The 25245-nt window shown below is 44.1% G+C and overlaps 1 protein-coding gene across 5 annotated transcripts in view; it reads right to left on the bottom strand.

Annotated features, from left to right (window-relative positions):
* Positions 1-25245, bottom strand: part of RIPOR1 (RHO family interacting cell polarization regulator 1) — a 157296-nt gene that overhangs the window by 26616 nt on the left and 105435 nt on the right. For 4 of the 5 annotated variants that reach the window (XM_070760325.1, XM_070760323.1, XM_070760326.1 and 1 more), the window contains exons 2-12: positions 19077-19203; positions 12689-12841; positions 10447-10525; positions 9974-9997; positions 7595-7648; positions 5385-5537; positions 5207-5270; positions 4136-4179; positions 2896-3021; positions 2650-2798; positions 763-892 (exon numbers count right to left, since the gene is read on the bottom strand). In XM_070760325.1, coding sequence (XP_070616426.1) covers positions 763-892; positions 2650-2798; positions 2896-3021; positions 4136-4179; positions 5207-5270; positions 5385-5537; positions 7595-7648; positions 9974-9997; positions 10447-10525; positions 12689-12841; positions 19077-19177 — 1077 coding nt within the window. In that variant the 5' untranslated portion in view covers positions 19178-19203. Of the gene's footprint in view, positions 1-762; positions 893-2649; positions 2799-2895; positions 3022-4135; positions 4180-5206; positions 5271-5384; positions 5538-7594; positions 7649-9973; positions 9998-10446; positions 10526-12688; positions 12842-19076; positions 19204-23738; positions 24086-25245 lie in introns of those variants that run through there. The other variant, XM_070760324.1, reaches the window with a different exon arrangement.

Genomic DNA, 25245 nt, shown 5'->3' with positions numbered 1-25245 from the left:
CACACTTTTGACATCTGAACCAAAAAAAGGTTAGGCATCGCTGAACTACATCCTCTCCAAATCCTTGGTGAAGCCTTAAAGACAGAGTCTTCGGAGAGGGGCGGCATACAAATCTAATAAATAAATAAAATAAATAAATAAAAGAACTTTTCATTCTCCTCTACTGTATCTTAATAAATGTAGCACCCTGTCAAGAGTAATGCAGATTTAAAGCTGACTAGCCCAGGGGTGGGCAAAGTTGGCTCTTCTATGACATGTGGACTTCAACTCCCAGAATTCCTGAGCTAGCATGTTTGGCTCAGGAATTCTGGGAGTTGAAGTCCACAAGTCATAGAAGAGCCAACTTTGCCTACCTCTGGGCTAGCCCCTTTAAGACCGAGGATGATTCAGCAGGGTTATTGCCACTTTAAGGCTGAGGATGAGTCAGCAGGGTTATTGCCGCTTTAAGAAACTGTTTATATAGGGGTGGCCATGAGGGGGCGCCTCTCTCTCTGTCTCTCTGCCTCTCTCTTTTTCTCTCTCCCTCTTCCACTCTCTCTCTGTCTCTCTCTATTTCTCTCTCTCCCTCTCCCCCGCTCTGTCTCTCTCCCTCTCTCTCTCTATCTGTATCTCTCTCTCTCTCTTTCTCTCTCTCCCTCACCCCCCCCTCTCTCTGTCTCTCCCTCTCCCTCCCTCTCTCTCTCTCTCATGTCTCTCTTTGCCGCCCTGCCCCAAGTGGTGGCAGTCGCACACTCTCCACACCCCCAATGAAAGAGTACTCACATAAAAGGCTTGTTCTCTCATGGAAGGCGTATCAGGAGGGCTCTGGTTGTATGTGGAGAACCGCTTGTTGACCGTCGATGTCTTGTTCACAGTACTGGCAGAAGACGGCTGGTCTTCTTTATCGAACGGACTGAAGGAAGAGAAGCATCGTAGTTAGTGGAGAGGAAGGAAAAGGGAGCTAAAGGGCGAGGTGGCCCCACATCATGAAGATGATCGTAAAGGAGACACTGTGGACTCTCTCGTCGGAACCCTTATTTCATTGTGGTTAACACATACCCAAAACAACACCCTATTGCGAACATATGGCACGCGTGTCAGAAATGGCACGTTGAGTCATATTGGAGTGTACGCGAGACTTTTTTTAAAATTTGATTTTAATTGGATTTGTATGCCCCCCCAACAGGAAACAATAATAACAATCCAATTATACCTTAAAAAACAATCTTAAAATTCTAATTAAAAATTCTAATTAAAAACTATCAATATCATTCATTCAGCAGTCAAATTAAGCATTCATCGGTCTAAGGAACTCCAGGCCTGGCGGCAAAGATGGGTTTTAAAACCTTTTCAGAAGGCAAGGACGGTGGGGTCAGTACGAATCCCTGGGGGGAGCTGATTCCAGAGGGCCGGGGCCCCCACAGAGAAGGCTCTTCCCCTAGGTCCCGCCAACCGACATTGTTTGGTCGACTGGACCCTAAGGAGACCAACTCTGTGGGACCTCACCGGTCGCTGGGATTTGTGCGGCAGAAGGCGGTCTTGGAGATAAACTTTTCCCCTATGTCAGCTCCAGCGTCCATGCGTGTGGTGGCCAGCTGATTTTTGGCCTTGGGAAAGGCCATTTTGCCCTCTGGATGCTTCAAGGAAACTTCCCTAACGCCCTGGAGGCAAAAAAATTTCCCCCAATGGACAAATGGGAAATTCGGAAAAACGCACTTCCGGTTTGCCGCTGTACTGTTTTTTTGCACTCCGGAGGGTTCAGGGAAGCTTCCTGAAGTCCCAGAGTGCAAAAAACAGCACAAAGGGCAAACCGGAAAACCCAAAAAAACCGCACAACGGCAATCCGGAAGTTCGTTTTTCAGACTTCCTGTTTTGCCTGTTGTGCTGTTTTTTTGCACTCTGGAGAGTTCAGTTAAGCTTCCTGAAGCCCCAGAGTGCAAAAAACAGCACAATGGGCAAACTGGAAGTGCGTTTTCCGAACTTCCGGTTTGCCTGTTGTGCTGTTTTTTGCACTCTGGAGCTTCAGGAAGCTTAACTGAACCCTCCAGAGTGCAAAAAACAGCACAGCGGCAGACCGGAAGTGTGTTTTGTTTTGTTTTGTTTATTCATTCATTCATTCATTCATTCATTCATTCATTTAATTTGTATGCCGCCCCTCTCCGCAGACTCGGGGCGGCTCACAACAGCAACAGAAAAACAGTGTAAAATACAAATTCAATAATTAGAAAGCTAAAAACCCATAATTTAAAAAACATTCACACAACATACCATACATAAACAGTATAGGCCTGGGGAAGATATTTCAGTTCCCCCATGCCTGACGACAGAGGTGGGTCTTAAGGAGTTTGCGAAAGGCAAGGAGGGTGGGGGCTGTTCTAATCTCAGGGGGGAGCTGGTTCCAGAGGGTTGGGGCCACCACAGAGAAGGCTCTTCCCCTGGGACCCGCCGAACTTCCAATTTTTTTCACCTACCAGGCTTTAATAAGGCCTGTGTGCAACATGCGTGAGGTTGCACATGCATGGGGGGGGTGTGTGAGAAGGGATGGGGTGTGGACACACACACACACATACTAACACACCTACACACACCCTTTTGGCACGCGAAATAAAAAAGGTCACTGCCCTAACGTGAGAGAAGAACAGAACAAGCCCGAAGGCCAAGAACACTCACTTCCAATTGACCTCTAGGCTTAGCTTGATTGTGCCTAGGTCATTGATGTCAACCGCCACCACTTGGGGCAAGGCGGCAAAGAGATCCTTGGTTTCACAAGAGACGTTCCCCACCACTACGTGGCTGGCCAAGCTCTTGAGTTCCGTCACCTGAAAAGGAGAAAAAAAAAGCGGAACTATTGCGAATAAGGAAAAAAACATGTTTTCTTCTAGGTAGGACAACATCTGACCAGGAGACATCCATCACCTTGATAGACAGAAATTCTGTAATGAGGGGCAAGAAGATCATCTCCTCACTATCCCAGACTTGCTTGCTGTTGGCTTCAATGCGGCCCCGTAGTTTCCATCGTTGCCGCCCGTACCTCATGAAGATCTGCCGTGAAGGAGGAGGAATTTGGGTATCAGATTCACTAGCAAGAAGATTCAGACTCATAGTTAAAAGCCAGCCTGACTTCAGGTCTTCCTGGGGCAGGAGTAGACAAAGTTGGCATGTGGACTACAACTCCCAGAATTCCTGAGCTAGCATGATTGGCTCAGGAATTCTGGGAGTTGAAGTCCACAAGTCATAAAAGAGAGCCAACTTTGACTACCCCTGTCCTGCGGTAACAAAAAGAAGGGACAAATTCACCCTATTCTTTAAGTACAGTGGTACCTCGACATACGAGTTTAATTCGTTCCAGACCCGAGCTCGTAAGTCGATCAACTCGCATCTCGAACGAATGCCTTTAGACTTTGTTTTTCGCGCCGAGATAACTGGAAGCAAGGAGATTCTTGTGCCACCTAGTGGAAGCTCGGTTCGTATCCCGAATTTGAGCTCAGGTGTCGAACAGAAATTTGGCTCGCGTCGCGGCTCGTAACTTGGAATACTCGCATGTGGAGCAGCTCGTATCTAGAGATACCATTGTATTAGCAACTTTTCAACCTCTGCGATGACTCTGGTATGAACATCTGGACCCACCACGCAGTCACCCATTGGCCACACCAGGCAGCGGTTGCTCTTCGCCAGCGCTACTAGAGTGCTCCCGGTGACCGGGGTGGGCAGGCGCACGTTGGTGTGATATTTGGCTTCCGCGCATGCACCGGAAGCCAAATCTTGCATGAGGACATGCGTGTGAGCAAGATTTTGGCGATTCTCACCGATATTTTTGCTTCCGTGCAAATGCAGAACAGCGAAAATTGCTGAAATCTCATTCGTGCACGCATCCTCATGCAAAATTTGGCTTCCGGCACATGTGCATAAGTCAAATCTCATGCCAACACCTGCGCCCACCTGCCAGTCGGCTCAAGCTGCTCACGCAGCTCCATTTTCGCTACCAGGTCGCCGTATTGGACCGTACTGGCTGCAACCCGCTACTGGTCCACACCCCCAGGGCTGTCAGTGAGTAGAAAACAATCCCCTAACTAGCTCCCATTTACAAATTCAACATTTTCCAAATCTAGAACCCGTACATTCTATCCCCTCCATCACCCGTCTTGCTTTCACAAACCTCATATTGGTCGCCCGCACAGAGCCTAGCAAAGCCAGCCAATCCTGCAAGAGAATGACAAGAAAAGACATAAGACACAACAAGACAAGACACAACACCATTAGGACTACCTAGGGTGGCCTTCCTAGGTAGTCCTTATGTGGCCCACCTAGGTAGTGTCCTTATGTTCCTTCATAAAGAGTTAAAAAGCATTATAAGGTCACCACCATCCCATCACTTTTCTCCAGGTGCATATTTATGAGAAAACTGCGATTTGGAGGAGACTTCAAAAGGTAAAGTGTCAACAGCTGTCTCCTTCTACTGCTGCTGCGCCGAACTATCCTCATGGCACTGGACCAGAATATCTCCGAGACCGCCTTCTGCCGCACGAATCCCAGTGACCGATTAGGTCCCACAGAGTGGGCCTTCTCCGGGTCCCGTCAACTAAACAATGTCGGTTGGCGGGCCCCAGGGGAAGAGCCTTCTCTGTGGTGGCCCTGACTCTCTGAAACCAACTCCCCCCAGAGATTAGAACTGCCCCTATTCTCCCTGCCTTCCGTAAACTCCTTAAAACCCACCTTTGCTGTCAGGCATGGGGGAACTGAAACATCTCCCCCGGGCATGTACAATTTATGCATGGTATGTTTGTGTGTGTGTTTGTTAGTAAAATGGGGTTCTTTTTAAATATTTTAAATTATATTTGGATTTGTCATGAATTGTTGTATCTTGCTGTGAGCCGCCCCGAGTCTGCGGAGAGGGGCGGCATACAAATCTAAATAAATATAATATAATATATAATATATATCTCCTATACTCCTCAAGGTTGTGGTGAAATCTGGTCTTATGTTGATGGCCAAGTAGCCCTGAGTCCCTTGCGGAGAGGAAGAGACTGAAGGGAGGTCCTCCCTAAAACTTCCGCAGTATTTATCTAAGAGTTATGCAGTCTGTGCTTTACTCTGGCAAGATTCCTGTCTACAGGCGAACGGCAATAGACATACCACTCTAATTAGCTCACTGTGTCATTTCTGAAGTCCAGGAATTAAAAATGGCCGACCAAGCTTTCTCAGGCGGATGTGGTTTGTCCCGTCCTACCTTTCATCTTGATATGGAACTCTCCCAACTGGCTCTCCAATTCACTCTCCAACAGACACATATTCTGCACGGGGAGAACATTGATAAAACAATTGTTTAATGCCGTCAACCCAGGAGCTTTCCTCTTGTTTCCCCCAACCGATTTCTTCCTCCCTGAGCGCCAGCCTTCTCGACTTACTTCCGTGTACTCCTTGTAGCCCTTGCCAGCTTCGGCCAAGCTCTCCCGGGCCTCCTTGCTGGCAGGGGAACCAGCTGTGTAGGCCTTGACCATGTTGTGAGCTCCATCTCGGAGGCGTCGCTGGATGCAATACGCTTCATACAGCTCATCGATCTATTGAAAAGGAAGGCGGAGAAGGAGCGTGAGAAGCTGCAAAGTGGTTGGGCAGAAAGCCAAGCGGGCTTTGAGGATCCCTGCTGAAATACCCAGAAGGTAGACTCATAGACCATCCTGGGTTACACAATGTTCTGCCTGACCGACGGACCACCCAAACAAGGCAATTATACAAACATACACAAGCTTGAAAAAAGGCAAAAGGTTTCTTTATGTACAAACAGCTGCAAGCCACAGCGACTGCAAGAGAAATGCTGGTATATAAGTCCAAGGGTCAGAATTAATCACTCAAGCCAGCAACAGAAGTCTTTCTGGCTTACGTCAGCCAATTACTCACTGAGCTTGCGTGTCAGAATTTGCAAAAGTTTTCCAAAACGAAACCCCAACGCATCAATGTCTCTCTTTCAAATCTGAATGATAAATTCCCACACCACCTGTTGCACGCCCTTCCCTTTTTAACTCTGCGGCAGCGTCTTTGATTCCTGACAGCTGTGACTTAGAATCTCTTTCTGTGCCTGTGCAGCTGCTCCTGGCGTCCCGGCATTCTCCTGACCCGGATATTTAGGATGGGTTCATTCATCATCCCTTCCTCGTCTGACTCAGATGAGACTCTGACGGGAGATCTTACAGTCTCTGCCGGCCTCTCTGCCTCTCCAGCCCTTTCCACATCCCCTTCTCCTTCACTGCCTGACTCCTCACTAAGTCAGACTGGTCTTCTTTGATCCGACAGACCCGGCTCCTCTCAGGCAAAGCAGTGGCTTTGAGCCAACCACAACACACAACAAACTATTTTGTCTTCAAAAGGCTCTTCTGGATATTTACAGAACTGCAAAATAATAAGGGCGGAAGGTCTTCTTATCCAATCCCCTGCTCAAGTAGGAGACCCTACATCTGTGACAGCGAAACTAGGACACGCATGCCAAAAGTGGCACGCGGAACCATATCAGACAGCATGCGAGGCATTGCACTGGCTGCCAATCAGTTTCCGGTCACAATTCAAAGTGTTGGTTAGGACCTATAAAGCCCTACATGGCATCGGACCAGAATATCTCCAGGACCGCCTTCTGCCGCACGAATCCCAGCGACCAGTTAGGTCCCACAGAGTGGGCCTTCTCCGGGTCCCGTCGACTAAACAATGTTGTTTGGCGGGACCCAGGGGGAGAGCCTTCTCTGCGGCAGCCCCTGCCCTCTGGAATCAACTCCCCCCCGGAGATTAGGACTGCCCCCACCCTCCTTGCCTTTCGTAAAGTTCTAAAAAAACCCTTATGTCGCCAGGCCTGGGGAAATTGACATTTTCCCAGCTGTTTCATTTTATGTATGGTTTGTTTGGATTGTTTTAATATTGGATTTGTATCTCATGTATTACTCGTTGTGAGCCGCTCCGAGACTTCGCAGAGGGGGCAGCATACAAGTCTAATAAATAATAATAATAATAGAAACATAGAAACATAGAAGACTGACGGCAGAAAAAGACCTCCTGGTCCATCTAGTCTGCCCTTATACTCTTTCCTGTATTTTATCTTACAATGGATATATGTTTATCCCAGGCATGTTTAAATTCAGTTACTGTGGATTTACCAACCACCTCTGCTGGAAGTTTGTTCCAAGCATCTACTACTCTTTCAGTAAAATAATATTTTCTCATGTTGCTTTTGATCTTTCCCCCAACTAACCTCAGACTGTGCCCCCTTGTTCTTGTGTTCACTTTCCTATTAAAAACACTTCCCTCCTGGACCTTATTTAACCCTTTAACATATTTAAATGTTTCGATCATGTCCCCCCTTTTCCTTCTGTCCTCCAGATTATACAGATTGAGTTCATGATGTCTTTCCTGATCAGTTTTATGCTTAAGACCTTCCACCATTCTTGTAGCCCGTCTTTGGACCCGTTCAATTTTGTCAATTGTCAATAGGGCAATAATAATTGCCCTATGTCAGCTGCAGTGCACATGTATGCACCAGCCAACTGATTTTTTGCCTTGGGGACAATTTTAAAAAAGAAAGCTTTTCTTGGCACAGCAATCCTACAGGCATGGTGAATTCAGAAACGGCAGGTACCTTGCTGGCATGAAACTCCAAACGGCGCAAGAATCGCTCGATGGACTTGACTTGCTGTGAAAGTAAGAAAAGAAATGTCATTTTGAAAGAAACTCAACCGGTAGAGGAATATAGAGAGATAAAAGGTTTTCTCTGTCCAGTCGTGTCTGACTGCAGCATCCTGCAGTCACGTGAATGAGTTTTATGAAGTTGCAAAAAATGCCAACCAACCCTCCCGTGCCCCCAGCACTTCCAGTTTGGGGTGAAACTACGCCTGTAGCGAATCACCGGTTCTCTTAATGACCATTCAAAAAAGTTTTCATCAAGGAGAATATTTGTGGCTCGGGGTCCTGGAGACTCAAGGTTGACTCAGCCTTCCATCCTTCCAAGGTCAGTAAAATGAGGACCCAGAATTGTCAAGGGCAATATCCTTACTCTCTGTAAACTGCTTAGAGAGGGCTGCAAAAGCACATGTCTATTTAAGTTTATTGCTATCTTCCTTCCTTCCTTCCTTCCTTCCTTCCTTCCTTCCTTCCTGTTCACTCACCCTTCCACCCTTCCAAGGTGGATAAAATGAGGACCCAGATTGTTGGGGGCAATCTGCTTACTCTCTGTAAATTGCTGTAAAGCACCGTGAAGCGGTATATAAATCTATTGCTATCTTCCTTCCTTCCTTCCTTCCTTCCTTCCTTCCTGTTCACTCAGCCTTCCATCCTTCCAAGGTCAGTAAAACGAGGACCCAGAATTGTCAAGGGCAATATCCTTACCCTCTGTAAACTTCTTAGAGAGGGCTGCAAAAGTATATAAGTCTATATAAGTCTATTGCTATCTTCCTTCCTTCCTTCCTTCCTTCCTTCCTTCCTTCCTTCCTTCCTTCCTTCCTTCCTTCCAGTTCACTCAGCCTTCCACCCTTCCAAGGTGGATAAAATGAGGACCCAGATTGTTGGGGGCAATCTGCTTACTCTCTGTAAATTGCTGTAAAGCACCGTGAAGCGGTATATAAATCTATTGCTATCTTCCTTCCTTCCTTCCTTCCTTCCTTCCTTCCTTCCTTCCTTCCTTCCTGTTCACTCAGCCTTCCACCCTTCCAAGGTCAGTAAAACGAGGACCCAAAATTGTCAAGGGCAATATCCTTACCCTCTGTAAACTGCTTAGAGAGGGCTGCAAAAGTATATAAGTCTATATAAGTCTATTGCTATCTTCCTTCCTTCCTTCCTTCCTTCCTTCCTTCCTTCCAGTTCACTCAGCCTTCCACCCTTCCAAGGTGGGTAAAATGAGGACCCAAATTGCTGGGGGAAATAAGCTTACTCTCTGTAAACTGCTTAGAGAGGGCTGTAAAGCACCGTGAAGCGGTATATAAGTCTAAATGCTATTGCTATTGCCTCCTGAAAAAGCACCTTTAGGACAACCATAACTAGAATGACTGAGAGTTTCTACAGACATCCATTAAAAACCTTCGGCCTTCACCCCAATTTCTTCCAACAAGGGATGGGGGGAATCCAGGATTCCCCTTCATTTGCTACCCAAAGACAAGAAAGTTCCATGGCTTATTTCAGTAGAGTTACTCCCTCCCTTATTCGGTTACTGATTCCGAGAGAGAGGAGCAAATTCCTACATCTTAGCTCCTTTAATGCTCTTGAGGTTGCTTTGAGGAAGTAAAAGTTTGAGGCAGCAAGTCCTAGAGAGGACAGGAAAAGAGGGAGGGAGGGAGGGAGGAAGGGAGGAAGGAAGGAAGGAAGGAAGGAAGGAAGGAAGGAGGGAGGGAAGGAAGGAGGGAGGGAAGGAAGGAAGGAGGGAGGGAGGGAGGGAAGGAAGGAGGGAGGGAGGGAGGGAAGGAGGGAGGGAAGGAGGGAGGGAGGGAAGGAAGGAGGGAGGAAGAGAGGGAAGGAGGGAAGAAAGGAGGGAGGGAGGGAAGGAAGGAGGGACGGAGGGAGGGAAGGAAGGAGGGAGGGAGGGAAGGAGGGAGGGAAGGAAGGAGGGAGGGAAGGAGGGAGGGAAGGAAGGGAAGGAGGAAGGGAGGAAGGAAAGAAGGAAAGAAGGAGGGAGGGAGGGAAGGAAGGAGAGAGGGAGGGAGGGAAGGGAGGAAGGAAAGAAGGATGGAGGGAGGGAAGGAGGGAGGGAAGGAAGGAGAGAGGGAGGGAAGGAAGGAGAGAGGGAAGGAAGGAAGAGGAAGGAAGGAAGGAAGGAAGGAAGGAAGGAAGGAAGGAAAGACGGTGGGTACAGGGTTTCCGCTAAATCAATGAGTTCCACCACCATCAGCAAGACGGCTCTACAAAAGCAGAGAGAGAGAGAGGAGACGGATCCAAGATTGAAAGGACGATATTTTACATGCAGAGATGCAATCCTGTCCTGCCTAACTTAGTCCCTTGGGGTCTCAGCTTCTTTCCCAGCAGGTCTTACCTTGTCAAGGTCGTAGAGGAAGCCCTGAAGGAGAAAAAGAGAAGAAGGGGAAAAAGTCAGGAACTGCTGAATAGAAGCCAATAGAAAAGGGGTGGCATACAAATCCAATAAATAAATAATAATAAATAAATAAATATTTGTAGCTCAAGGCTAAACTGTGGAGTCCTTGATGCTTGTTAGGTGTTAAGGAGTAAGCTGAGCTACCCCTGCGCAGAGGAAAACGTGGAGGTAGCAGATATCCAGCTAATAACCCAGAGATACGAGCAGTATTTCAAATAAGCGGATCACGTACCTTAAATGTATAAATATTATTTACATTAGGCAAATATCGTAGTCGGTAACAGTCCTAGTCGTTCACAAATACAGCAATCAATATTCTCAATACATATGCAATGCAGATCTTACTAAATACGTATACAAAGTCTTCCATCCATCAAAGCTAGGCGGTGTCCAACAGGGACTGCGTCACTCACCAAGCGAGAATTCCTCTTGGATTCGCGGATCTGGATACTCAGTTTCTCCAATTCCTGCTGGTGTACTTCCAAGTAAGCACTGCAAAGGAAGGTGAAGATGGAAGGGGCTGAGCACAGAAAGCAGAAAAATCTCCCCATCAGTTGGAGCAGTGTTTCCCAACCTTGACAACTTGAAGATATTTGGACTTCAACTCCCAGAATTCCCCAGCCAGCTGAAGTTGGAGGATGAGGGCTCGAAGCATCCCGGTTCCCCAATTCAAGGGACTTCCCAAGTTCGCGCAGGATGTTATCCTTGGCAGTAAAACCCAAGAGCAGAACACGTCCTTTCGGTCAATTCCCACCATGCTATCCACACTCTTGATCTACAAGTTAAACTTTAGGCGGAGGGGAGGAGGGAATCAGTGTCCACTGCATTTACACAAAGCTGAATGGCCTTTGATTCAGGGTCAGTTCCTGCCAATGGCCTGGACAGGTCCTTGCAGTTTTTTTGACAGGATTTCAAAAGTGCTTTGCTCTTTCCCGCTTCCTATCACACCTGGAAACCATCTTTTACCTTTCAGCCCCCAGGCCTGCCACATTTCTACTGTGGCTGAGAGAGAGACAGAGAGAGTGACCGGCCCAAAGTCACTGGGTTATGTCTCAGCTGGGACTAGAACTCACAATCTTCTGTTTTCTAGTTCGGGGCCTTAACTGTTATATTCAAATCTTCATTGTTACCGCAGCTTTGGAGAGCAGAGTGGCCTTGCCCAACACAACAGGGCGGTATTTAAGTATTTATTTAGTCATGTGTTCATATCCTCCTTTTATTAAGAGCATCGGTGGTGCAGTGGTTAGAGTGCAGTACTGCAGGCTAATTCTGGCTACCAGCTGCCAGCGGTTTGACAGATCGAATCTCACCAGGCTCAAGATTGACTCAGCCTTCCATCCTTCCAAGGTGGGTAAAATGAGGAACCAGATTGTTGGGGGCAATAGATGCTGACATATTAAGAGCATATGCACCAATAACAAATTTCTTGTGTGTCCAATCACACCTAGGCAATAAAAAATTCTATTCTATTCTATTCTATTCTAATGTATCTTTTCTTTTATGTACACTGAGAGCATATGCACCAAAGACAAATTTCTTGTGTGTCCAATCACACCTGGGAAATAAAAAATTCTATTCTATTCTATCCTATTTATTCTAATGTATCTTTTCATTTTATGTACACTGAGAACATATGCACCAAACACAAATTCCTTGTGTGTCCAATCACACTTGACCAATAAAGAACTCTATTCTATTCTATCCTATTTATTCTAATGTATCTTTTCTTTTATGTACACTGAGAACATATGCACCAAAGACAAATTCCTTGTGTGTCCAATCACACCTGGGCAATAAAAATTCTATTCTATTCTATTCTGTTCTATTCTATTCATTCTAATGTATTGTTTCTTCTATGTACACTGAGAGTATATGCACCAAAGACAAATTCCTTATGTGTCCAATCACACCTGGGAAATAAAAAATTCTATTCTATTCTACTCTATTCTATTCTACTCTATTCTAATGTATCTTTTCTTCTATGTACACTGAGAGCATATGCACCAATGACAAATTCCTTGTGTGTCCAATCACACCTGCGAAATAAAAAATTCTATTCTATTCTATTCTATTCTATTCTATTCTACTCTATTCTAATGTATCTTTTCTTCTATGGACACTGAGAGCATATGCACCAAAGACAAATTTCTTGTGTGTCCAATCACACCTGGGAAATAAAAAATTCTATTCTATCCTATCCTATTTATTCTAATGTATCTTTTTATTTTATGTACACTGAGAGTATATGCACCAAAGACAAATTCCTTGTGTGTCCAATCACACTTGGCCAATAAAGAATTCTATTCTATTCTATTTCTATTCTACTCTATTCTATTCTAATGTATCTTTTCTTTTATGTACACTGAGAGCATATGCACCAAAGACAAATTCCTTGTGTGTCCAATCACACCTGGCCAATAAAGAATTCTATTCTATTCTATTCTACTGTATTCTACTCTATTCTAATGTATCTTTTCTTTTATGTACACTGAGAGCATATGCACCAAAGACAAATTCCTTGTGTGTCCAACCACACCTGGCCAATAAAGAATTCTATCCTATTCAACCTCCTCAGATAACGACATGGACTAGAAAGGCAAGATTAGATGTTTGTGAACAGACGAACCGCTCTGTCTGGCTGTGTGCGAGGCTTACCTTAGGCCTTTCTTCAATGCTTCGTACACTTCGTCGAGTCTCTCTGGCTGGGGCACTTTGGGTGGAGGGGATTTATGAGACATTGAAAACATCCTACTGACCCTGGAGCCAGACTTCCTGGAGACGGTGGGTGTACTGAACACAGGGAAATTCCTACCAAAGAAATAATAAGGATGATAAATGCCCTAGGTAAAAAAGAGGATATCATAGAATAGGCTGGCCGGATGATTCTATAATCAGATTCTATAATAACGCAGGGTGGTATTCTTTCTGGGAAAACAGCAAGTTCACACCCCTGTACTAATACCAAAAAGTCTTAAAAACATCTTTCAAGAAAAATGTATCAGTATAGTTTTCCCACACTTCTCATTGCTAAGTCGATTGCACAATCTAGAACAAGTTTGTTTTTTTTTAAACTGTGATTTGTGAAACCTGGGTGGACTTGATAGGGTTTGTCGGAGACTAAGAAAAGAAGGGGGGAATTTACCCTCAAATGTAGCAATGGCCTTCCATGGAAAGTTTTCTAAGGAAAAAGCAATCAGATCCCTCTTATTGAATCTAGTGAAATTCAACTTTTAATTTTGGGACAATTTTGAGATGTTAAACTGGCATAATTTTTGGACATTATTATCATCATCATGTTAAATATAAAATGGGTGATTACAAAGGAGGTGGCGGTATTAGTAACAAGGAACATAGAAACATAGAAGACTGACAGCAGAAAAAGACCTCATGGTCCATCTAGTCTGCCCTTATACTATTTCATAGAAACATAGAAACATAGAAGTCTGACGGCAGAAAAAGACCTCTTGGTCCATCTAGTCTGCCCTTATACTATTTCCTGTATTTTATCTTAGGATGGATATATGTTTATCCCAGGCATGTTTAAATTCAGTTACTGTGGATTTCCCAACCACGTCTGCTGGAAGTTTGTTCCAAGGATCTACTACTCTTTCAGTAAAATAATATTTTCTCATGTTGCCTTTGATCTTTCCCCCAACTAACTTCAGATTGTGTCCCCTTGTTCTTGTGTTCACTTTCCTGTTAAAAACACTTCCCTCCTGAACCCTATTTAACCCTTTAACATATTTAAATGTTTCGATCATGTCCCCCCTTTTCCTTCTGTCTTCCAGACTATTTCCTGTATTTTTATCTTACAATGGATATATGTTTATCCCAGGCATGTTTAAATCCAGTTACTGTGGATTGACCAACCACATCTGCTAAGCATCTACTATTCTTTCAGTCATATAATATTTTCTCATGTTGCTTTTGATCTTTTCCCCAACTAACTTCAGATTGTGTCCCCTTGTCCTTGTGTTCACTTTCCTATTAAAAACACTTCCCTCCTGGACCTTATTTAACCCTTTAACATATTTAAATGTTTCAATCATGTCCCCCCTTTTCCTTCTGTCCTCCAGACTATACAGATTGAGTTCATTAAGTCTTTCCTGATACGTTTTATGCTTAAGACCTTCCACCATTCTTGTAGCCCATCTTTGGACCCGTTCAATTTTGTCAATATCTTTTTGTAGGTGAGGTCTCCAGAACTGAACACAGTATTCCAAATATGGTCTCACCAGCGCTCTATATAAGGGGATCACGATCTCCCTCTTCCTGCTTGTTATACCTCTAGCTATGCAGCCAAGCATCCTACTTGCTTTTCCTACTGCCCGACCACACTGTTCACCCATTTTGAGACTGTCAGAAATCACTACACCTAAATCCTTCTCTTCTGAATTCAGAGGAATTAAAGAAGCAGCTATAGAAAGTGCCCAAGCGGTAATAGTCTTAGGTTGGAAGGATGCAACAAAATGGACAATACAAAATTGGTACTGGTACATGGTGGAACACATCCAGTTTGAAATTATGGATATAAAGATGAATATGATTAATGAAAATAAAGAGGTTAGATGGTTAGTAGAATTAGAGATTGGTATAAAGAATAAATTGGAATCCCTCTATAATTTGTAAATATTATAATGTTCTTGGTTTAAAATGATACACCCTCATTTGGGGGAAGGTCTGAATGAATGATGTTGGGTGGGGGGAGCACCCATCAATGTGTAAAATTGTAATTTTAAACTTTAATATTAGATTTGTTACTGTATATTGTTTTTATCATTGTTGTGAGCCGCCCCGAGTCTGCGGAGAGGGGCGGCATACAAATCTAATAAATAATAATAATAATAATACTCTGTTTTATGCAGTGTGTCTGTTATTAAAAATTAATAACATTTATTTTAAAAAAGATCATCATCATCATAATCTTTTATTCATTAAACATGAAACTCAGTCAACTGAATATTTAAAATGTATTATTGTTGTTGTTGTTGTTGATATCTCTTTTTTTCATTAAACATGAAACTCAAGTCAACTGAATATTTTTTAAAAGTGTCACAAATACCACTGACTGGTTGTTGTTGTTGTTATTCCACTTAATGGATGAACATTTTGAAACACTAAGTGGGCCATCTGCTTTTGTGAAATCCAAGTAATTTTAATATAGACATTTATACAAAGATACTTCCTCGTGCAAGAAAGCTTTTTATAGTTACCATAATTTTTTCCTAGGGGGTTAATTTTTCTATCGCCAAGTTTTGCCTCTTGATCATGGGTTTTAGGGATTTTTATTTTTATTTCTTTCAGGCTCTGAGGTCTGACCAAGTTTGAAAACCCCATCATCTAGGAGACTGCGTGAGCCGGAAAAATAGCTTTGATCCCCTCTAAAACCCATCATCTAGGAGATTGCACAAAGCAGAAAAGTGGCTTCGAGCCCTTCTAAAATCCATTAAAACATGTTCCTCTTTGCAAAGAAAAGCCAGCCATGTGGTGAAGCTGACTGTAGATCTGTAGGTCAGCGGTTCAAATCTCATCACCAGCTCAAGGTGGACTCAGCCTTCCATCCTTCCGAGGTGGGTAAAATGAGGACCCAGATTGTGGGGGCAATAGGCTGGCTCTGTTAAAAAGTGCTATTGCTAACATGTTGTAAACCGCCCTGAGTGCAAGGAGAAGGACGGCATAAAATTCGAATAAAATACATCAAATAAATAAAAGTTCCCCAATCAAATCACTCCTCTAGATACTGTTGTGGTTAGCTCTGGCCCTGCTCCTGCCTCAAGGACTGTGGATGTGGGGGAGACATCCACATGCTGCAGGCCTGTTTTGCCCCCGGTGGAATCTGCTGATGAAGGCTCCTCTGACCAAGAAGACATGAGTGACAGGGAGGAGGAGAGTGGGGCAGACAGCTGAGAAGGAGATCAATTATCTAGCTCCTCCTTGGATTCAGAACAAGAGTTAATGATACAGCCACGCATGCGGAGAGCGATGCATAGGCAGCAACAACTGAGAGATTATTATCAAAGAAAATGAGGCCACCTGTGGTTGGGTGGGGCTGTGGTCATTAGTGAGGCTGCTATAAATAGCAGCCTGTGGGTTTGGCCATTGTGGAGGATTATCTGATTGTTGCGTTTCGTGACTGCTTTACTGACTTCGACCTTTTGTGTGCTGATTTTTCCCCGCTTTGAAACTGAACCAGGGCAAAGTGTGTTTCACTTTGTGAAAGAAGAAGGACTGTGAATTGCCTCACAGCTGCAAGCTAAGTATCACAGAACTGATAAGGGACTTGTACAAATTACCAGTTTGTTTGGAGACGAGTGCTCTTTGCTATACCAAAAGAGGGCTTGGTTTAAGTGAATTTTCATTATAAAGAACATTGTTTTGAATTTTCAAACGTGTGTGTGCGTCTGAAATTTGTACCTGTGAATTTTTGGGAGGATTCTACCAGAGTGCCCGACAGAATAGATACCGGCCAAACCATCAATCATCATAGTTTGGTTTTAGGCCAGGATCGACTTGTCATCCCAACCTTCCTTCCACAGTAATTACAAGGGAAGAATCTTGTGTTCAGGCTTCTGAGCCAAGACCAAAGAAGGATTAAAAGATAATAGACAACTGACAGGCATTAGAGAGCTGACCTGATTTCTTCCTAAAATGATGCTATCCAAAGGCCTTCAATCCCCAGGTTTTTCTTTGGCCATTGGAGAAACAGAGCAAGAGAGAGGCGAGGGGCAAATTGACAATAACTTTGCTTTCTGGGGAAGAGAAATGATGCAATTGCTATGGAGACTGCTTGGGAGGCACCTGTAAAATGTTCTTAAAAGTTTTTTTGAGGAAGAGAACAAATAGACCATTATGAAATTGAACAGGCCTGTCTTCTTATCCGGTTGCATTGGGTTTTTAGCTGTTATCCCTTTAAGAGCCTATATAATAAGCCCTGTTAAGTAAGATGATGATTTTTTCTACAATGAAAAGGAGGGTGAAAAGATTTAAGAAAAAAGTACAACGTGAATAAATGAAGCATTTATGGCATTATGAATAAATAAAATTTAACAATCAAAACTAAAACTTTAATAACAAAAGCGATAAAACTTTACTAAATCTATATTTAAATTGTTTCACACTTGTGTTGAAAACAGGGTTCTATAATGTTGAATTAATGAATGAATAAAACGTGAATTGTACTTGCCTGAATATAATAGTCACTGGAAAAAGAAATCATTTCGTACTTCCATTAAAAGTAAACATGAATTATAATATACAGTGTTCCCTCAATTTTCGCGGGGGATGCGTTCCAAGACTGCCCGCGAAATTCGAATTTCCGCGAAGTAGAGATGCGGAAGTAAATACACTATTTTTGGCTATGAACAGTACCCCAAGCCTTCCTTTAATACTTTAAACCCCTAAATTACAATTTCCCATTCTCTTAGCAATCATTTAGATTATTACTCACCATGTTTATTTATTAAAGTTTATTTAAAAAATGTTTTTTAAAGGCAGACGAAAGTTTGGCAATGACATATGACGTCATCGGGCGGGAAAAACCATGGTATAAGGGAAAAAACCGTGAAGTATTTTTTAATTAATATTTTTGAAAAACCGTGGTATAGATGTTCCGCGAAGTTCGAACCCGCGAAAATCGAGGGAACACTGTATAGGGTGGGAGACAAGGGCGAGACACGTGAAGTTCTCCTGAGCCCTGCGCATGCGTTTCATAATCGCGTCTTTCCGAACTGTACCATCACATGACCCATAACAATTCAGTGTGGCATCTCTGAATACAGAGATTAACAGATTAGTTTTAAAATATCGAAAAGAAGGACAGGCAAGAGGACACTTTTCAAGGAAGGACAGAACCTACAAAAGAAGGAGTGTCCTCCCTAAAGGAGGATGACTGGTCACCTTACTGTTAAGGCATCTCTCTCCCTGTTATAATTTACTGTTTGTTTGATATTTGCCTATAGCAGTGATGGTGAAGCTTTTTTCCCCTCGGGTGCTAAAAGAGCATCTCTGCCGTCAGGCATGGGGGAACTGAGATCTCCCCCGGGCCTATACAGTTTATACATGGTATGTTTGTGTGTCTGTTTGCTTTTAATAATGGGGGTTTTAGTGTTTTTTAAATTATTAGATTTGTTCTTACATTGTCTTTGTTATTGTTGTGAGCCGCCCCAAGTCTACGGAGAGGGGCGGCATACAAATCTAAATAATAATAATAATAATAATAATAATAATAATAATAATAATAATATAATATAAATATAATAATAATATAAATATAATAATAATAAAGTAATAGTAGTAGTAGTAGTAATAGTAATAGTAATAGTAATAGTAATAGTAATAATAATAATAATAATAATAATAATAATACTCTGCACACTGTATTGGACATGTGCGAGTGCCCAGACCCATAATTCAATGTCCTCCCCCAAGAGGCCCTCTGGAGGCTGGAAACGGCCTGTTTCCCAACTTTTGATGGGCCCAGTAGGCTCCTTTCTCCACCTCCCCAAGCTCCAAAGGCTTCCCTGGAGCCGGAGAAGGGAAAAAACGCCCTCCCCCATCCCTCCGGAGTCTCTCTGGAAGCCAAAATCATCCTGCCAGAGCCTCTGTGCGATCCAAAAATCAGCTGGCCAGCACACACATGCACTTAGAAGCTTAGCTAGGGCAACGGCTCGCATGCTAGCAGATATGGCTCCGCGTGCCACCTGTGGCATCCGTGCCATAGGTTCACCATCACTGGCCTACAGTAGGTGTATAGGCAGATGTCCTTCCTGGGGAAGTGAGATGTTGCAATGGCTATAGAGACGGTTTGGTAGGCACCTGTAAAAACATTCTTAAGTGTGTTTGAGGAGGAGAACAAGCAGGCCTTTATTGAAACCGAACAGGCCTGTCTTCTTATCCTGTTGCATTGGGCTTCGTCCCAAAATATCCGACGTCTACCTCCCCAGGGGCTTCCTTAGCGCAATTTGCCAGCAAAGAACCATGCAGGAAATGAGAAGCGTCCCTGACGATCTCCGTCGCCTGGAAACAGTTTTTTTGCTAAGCCTACCTGAAAGGTTTGTCGTGGGAGGAGTTGACCCCTGCAAACGACTGGCTCCTATTGATCCTGACCACCAGACTGCGCCGCTGGGGTCGTACAGAGAGGGACATCGTGGAATTCCACCGGGAGGGACTCCCTAAAAAAGAAAAAAAAACCACAAATTAGGAGATTGAGCTGAGTTTGCAAATCTGTCACAACATTCCCCAGCTTTTTCCACACCTGCGAGTTTATGTCAATAGCGATAACACTTAAGACTTCTAAAGTGGTACCTCTACTTACGAACTTCATTCGTTCCGTGGCCAGGTTCTTAAGTAGAAAAGTTTGTAAGAAGAAGCAATTTTTCCCATAGGAATCAATGGAAAAGCAAATCATGTGTGCGATGGGGGAAACCACAGGTGGAGGCCCTGTTTCTTCCCAGGAGATTCCTAGAGAGGCCCCACGGAGGCTTCTCCCTGCCTTTTTCGACCCTATTTTCTCCCAGGAGATTCCTAGAGAGGCCCCACAGAGGCTTCTCACTGCCTTTTCCAGCCCTGCTTTCTCCCAGGAGATGCATAGAGAGGCCCCACGGAGGTTTCTCCCTGCCTTTTTCCGGCCCTGTTTCCTCCCAGGAGATTCCTAGAGAGGCCCCATGGAGGCTTCTCCCTGCCTTTTCCGGCCCTGTTTTCTCCCAGGAGATTCCTAGAGAGGCCCCATGGAGGGTTCTCCCGGCCTTTTCCAGCCCTATTTCCTCCCAGGAGATTCCTAGAGAGGCCCCACGGAGGCTGCTCCCTGCCTTTTCCGGCCCTGTTTTCTCCCAGGAGATTCCCAGGGAGGACCCACGGAGGCTTCTCCCTGCCTTTTTCCAGCCCTGTTTTCTCCCAGGAGAAATGGGAGGATTGGTGGAAGGGCAACAGCATTAGCACTTAGATTTATATACCACTTCACGGTACTTTACAGCTCTTTCTAAGCTGTTTACAGAGTCAGCATATTGCCCCCAACAACCCGACTCTACAAAAACATCCTCAGACGCCTCGTGCCGCCTAGCAAATTTAGATTTAACAGGAATGGAATGAGTCAGTAACAAGGAAAGGGGCCAAAAAGCACACCACGATTTCTCCATCAATATTTTTATAATCGCTGTTTCTCGGCCGGGAGGGTTCCTCCTCTTCCAGAATTATCTGCTGGGTGGGGTCGAGTTTGCCAAGAAGGAAAGACGAGGCACAGATGGACAAAAATATGACCCAGCACTCCATCCAACTGGCTTTCAGGCGGTCCTCTATTTACGACCACAGAATTCCTATGGCCAAGCTTTGTTAAGTTAGTGGTACCCAACTGTACAGGATATTGGGATTCCCCATCCCCAAGTGACTTTGGTTGCTAATGGGGATTGCAACCTCGAGAGGGGCAGCATATAAATCCATAAATAAATAAACCGTCATTAAATACACACCGGTTGCCTGAATTCTGATCACATGCCCATGGAGAAATTTTGACAGTTGTAATAGCAAGGGCTGGTTGTAAGACACTATTTTTATTCTTTTTTTAAAAAAAAATCATATTTATTAGGTTTTTTCTGGTTCAAAACAACCTTTGCAGCAGACATACAAAAGATATGCAAAAAACCAAATAGCTGATCAGTTTTACAGCCTTTTCAAAGTCTCTCCGAGTCTATTTCTAAATTACAATATTCCTATTTCTATTTTAACATTCGTTAATATTTCTCCAAATCTATCTTGAAAGAATTGAGTTCTCCTGTTATATTTTCCACATCTATTTCTTCCACTTTACTTACATATAAATCACTTGTTTATCATAGGAAAAGAGAGTGAGCACATTTACAGTTTCGCCATTGATAGTCCTCATTTTATAACTAAATTTGAAGTTTTATGTTTTGTTTTAACCACATATACCATTTGTTCCATGCTTCATACATTTTTTAACAGCCATTGTAACTTCAAATTGTCACTTCCTGGATGGTTCTAAGGCCCAGTTTTTCTCAACCTGGGGTGGGGACCCCTTTGGGGGTCGAACGACCGTTTCACAGAGGTCACCTAAGACCATGGGAAAAGACAATTTCTCACAGTGTTAGAAACTAAAGCTTCTATTCTGGCATCTTGGGACATATTTTTACAATCCGACCAATCAGGTGTTTACAGTGGGGGTGTCCCACTGACCTTCCTGCCAATCGGCTTCAAGCACTGTTGAGAGAATTGGCGCTCGACTTATGGTTAGGGGTCACCACAACATGAGGAGCGGCATACAAATCTAATAAATAATAATTAAGGGGTCGCAGCATTAGAAAGGTTGAGAACCACTGTAAGAGAAGGACTGTTTTTATTGCATACCCAGATTCTTCTATTTCAGTGCTTGGTCCAGATTCTCTCATTTGCAAAGGTGTGCAATTTTTCACTTCCAAGCACAAGACAACCTTTCGGTGTCTATTTTATTTTCTAAAATTAAAAAAAAAAGCTACCCAAACTTAAAATTGGTCAGATTCTGAATCCACCGGCCTTGTGAAATGTACTAAACATACCACACACATTGTCCAACCAATGGCATGAACCGAAAATCAAAATAAAACAGAGCGTCAGGTGATGCTTGAGCCACAACGATGATTGATGATGTGTGTTTAGAAACAAAGCACACCGATGACACAACAGGAAGTAATATCGCTACAGTTTCCTATCAAGCATAACCTGTAAATCGAGTCTAATTATAGACAGTCAGATTTATTTTTATGTTATTTCCTACATGTATCCATCGAGATGTTTGCTTAAACAAACATCAACTTTCTGTATCACTCATTTTACTAAGCAGTCAACAGGGTTTCTACTGGATGTTTTTGTTTTGCTTCTGTCCAGAATATTGTTTCATTGTTTTCTCTCTCCTTACCAGCTATTTGCTTCAATAATGCTGATTTTAGAGAGAAAGAGAGGAGGGAGGGGGGAGAGAGAGAGAGGAAGGGAGAGAGAGGGGGGAAGAAGGGAGGGAAAGAGAGAGGAAGGAGGAAGAGAGAGGAAGGGAGAGAGAGGAAGGAGGGAGGGAGAGAGAGAGGAGGGAGGGAGAGAGAGAGGAAGGAGGAAGAGAGAGGAAGGGAGAGAGAGGAAGGAGGGAGGAAGAGAGAGAGGAGGGGAGGGAGAGAGAGAGGAAGGAGGGAGAGAGAGAGGAAGGAGGAAGAGAGACAGAGAGGAAGGAGGGAGGGAGGGAGAGGAAGAGAGAGAGGAAGGGAGAGAGGAAGGAGGGAGGGAGAGAGAGAGGAAGGAGGGAGAGAGAGAGAGGAAGGGAGAGAGAGGGAGGAGGGAGGGAGAGAGAGGAGGGAGGGAGGGGGGAAGAAGGGAGGGGAAGAGAGAGGAAGGAGGAAGAGAGAGAGAAAGGAAGGAGGGAGGGAGAGAGAGGAGGGAGGAAGAAGGGAGAGAGAGAGAGAGGAAGGAGAGAGGGAGCGAGAGAGGAAGGAGGGAGAGAGAGAGGAAGGAGGACGAGAGAGAGAGAGGAAAGAGGGAAGGAGAGAGAGAGGAAGGAGGAAGAGAGAGAGAGAGAGAGAAAGGAAGGAGGGAGGGAGAGAGAGAGGGAGGAAGGAGGGAGAGAGAGAAAGAGAGAGGAAGAAGGGAGAGAGAGGAAGGAGGGAGGGAGAGAGAGGGGAAGGAGGAAGAGAGAGAGAGAGAGAGGAACAAGGGAGGGAGACAGAGAGAGAGGAGGGACGGAGAGTTTTGCCAATGTATCCGAGAGCGGGCCACCAGGTATGTTAGGCGCCCCTCCACCCACCGAAAACAAGGCCCTACATAATTTGTGAGCCAACACAACCTCGTTCTTGGTTTAATCAGGGCTGTAACCAGGAGTGAAGCCATGTTGGGTCACAAGTGCAACAGTGGCCCAATTAAGCAATTAAGACGGCGTAGCAATTAATTCCAAGCAGGGTTGACAAATGGCTTTCTAGCAGGCCCTTTAATTAGATCAAACTCAGCAAATTGTCCAACCTGTTCCCACACACACACACACACACACACTAACTCCAACTGGTCTTCCAAGGTTACAAGTCAGAATGAAAATATGGAACCCGCTTTGCCCATCAATCAAGTGTTCTCAGAAATATTCCACAAGAAGAGCCCTTCGCTCCTCCTCCCGCAATAAAATACCTTACTCCGCCAGACTTGAAATTCTGAAATTAAGACAATTTACAACGACATCGCTACCGAGTGGATCTAACCATAGTTCACAAAACCATATAACCAAAATGTCCTTCTTGTTAATGACTACTTCACCTTCAACCGCAACAACACACGAGCACGTCACAGATTCAAACTAAATGTAAACAGCTCCAAACTTGACTGCAGAAAAGATGACTTCAGCAACAGAGTGGTCAACGCCTGGAATTCACTACTGGACTCTGTGGTTTCTTCCATCAACCCCAAAAATCTTTGTCTACCGTTGACCTCTCGTCTTTTCGAAGAGGTCTGTAAGGGGCGTGCATAGGCGCACCATTGTGCCTACCGTCCTACTGTCCTTTTAATCATTATTTTCTATGTTATGTTTATATAAACAACTCTCCTAGACTTGATTGACAAATCAATAAAATAAAATAAATAAAAAGTCTGCATAATTCCATCTGCTCTAAGTGCCTTGTACAGCAGATTCCAAGCACGGAAACAAGCATGTGGAAGTACAAGGAAGCCACTGTAAATTCCACAGACGTACCTGGAGGTTGAAAATACCTGGTTAAGATCCCCCTAGAATGCCGTAGACTGAGCCTCAATCTCCGGGAGGGGAGATTCTAGGTTTTAATGCGCTCTTCAAATTCGGTGGGGAAAGGCGCTTTCTCCATTTCTGAAACATAGAGAGCATGCATACCACCGTTCGGCCTCCCGGTGCTTTCCGTCCAGGGATGGGCTCCACTCATACATTCCTAACATTTCATAGATAATCAGCAACTGGTACTGTCAACAGCAGAGGTGTGGAAGGCCAGAGGTTGCCCTGGCAGGCTGACGAAAAGGCAGGTGAGTAAAGCATCAGCACTGTGGATTTATTACACTAAGAATAAGTTTCAGAGGAGTGGAGTGGATTTATTTATTGGTTGGTTGTTTGGTTGGTTTCTAGGCAACCCTTTCTCCGGAGATTCAGGGGAGTTTACAACATAAAAATACATAAACATGACACAATAGAAATCGAAGTTAAATGTGGTTTGTTCGACCCTATTGGAAACAATGATCAGATGCTTATGATATGAACACCTTGTCTTGTCAACACTGTTTTTGTATTGTTTCTTTGTATATATTTGTATATAACCAATAAACATTATTTTATAAAAAGAAAAAAAGGGAAAAAAAGAAATCGAAGTTAAACTAAACCAATTTAAAACTAAAAACCATGAAATGTGCTAAAATCCAATTTGCAGACCTAAAAAAACTCACACCGTTTTAAAATCGTATTCACCCAAGTAGGTTGGAACAAGTGATGGGCTCCTACCAGTACAGTCAGGTACACAGTACCGGTAGCAAAATTTTGATTCACCCCCCCCTCTTTTTTCCCCCCTTCTGGGCTCTGGGTATGTGTTTCCTATCACAGTAAATGAGTTTGAATGTGTATAATTTTAGAAGAGCTGTGCGTGCGTGTGTGTACATACACTTTATGTAATAATAATAATAATAATAATAATAATAATAATAATAATAATAATAATAATAATAATAATAATTTATTAGCTTTGTATGCCGCCCCTCTCTGAGGATAATAGATAATCAGGGGTGGGCTACTGCCCAGATGGAGGAGAACGCAATGGGGTAGCAAAATGGAGCTCCAGAGCTCCCAATTTGCACTGAAAGATGTTGAAACAAAATGCATAAGCCACGCCCACAGTGTGGTAGTAAAAATTTTGGTAGCCCATCACTGGCTGGAACCAAGTGTCTATGTTCAACATCCCCAAGCCTGCTAGGAAAAATGTGCCCTCAGCACCTTGAGAAAGGCCAGGAGAGTGTGAACCTCCAGAGGTAGTTGATTCCAAAGGGATGGAGCCACCACAGAAAAGGCTCTTCCCCATCCCCCCGGAGGCTCTCTGGAAGCCGAAAACGCCCCTCCCAGAGCCTCTGCACAAACCAAAAATCAGCTGACCAGCACACACGTGCACATTGGAGCTGAGCTAGGGCAACGGCTCGCGTGCCAGCAGATATGGCTCCACGCGCCAACTGTGGCACCCGTGCCATAGGTT

This window comes from Erythrolamprus reginae, chromosome 9, assembly GCF_031021105.1.
Source record: "Erythrolamprus reginae isolate rEryReg1 chromosome 9, rEryReg1.hap1, whole genome shotgun sequence".
Classification (NCBI taxonomy): domain Eukaryota; kingdom Metazoa; phylum Chordata; class Lepidosauria; order Squamata; family Dipsadidae; genus Erythrolamprus; species Erythrolamprus reginae.
This window is presented reverse-complemented; position numbering and strand designations above follow the sequence as displayed.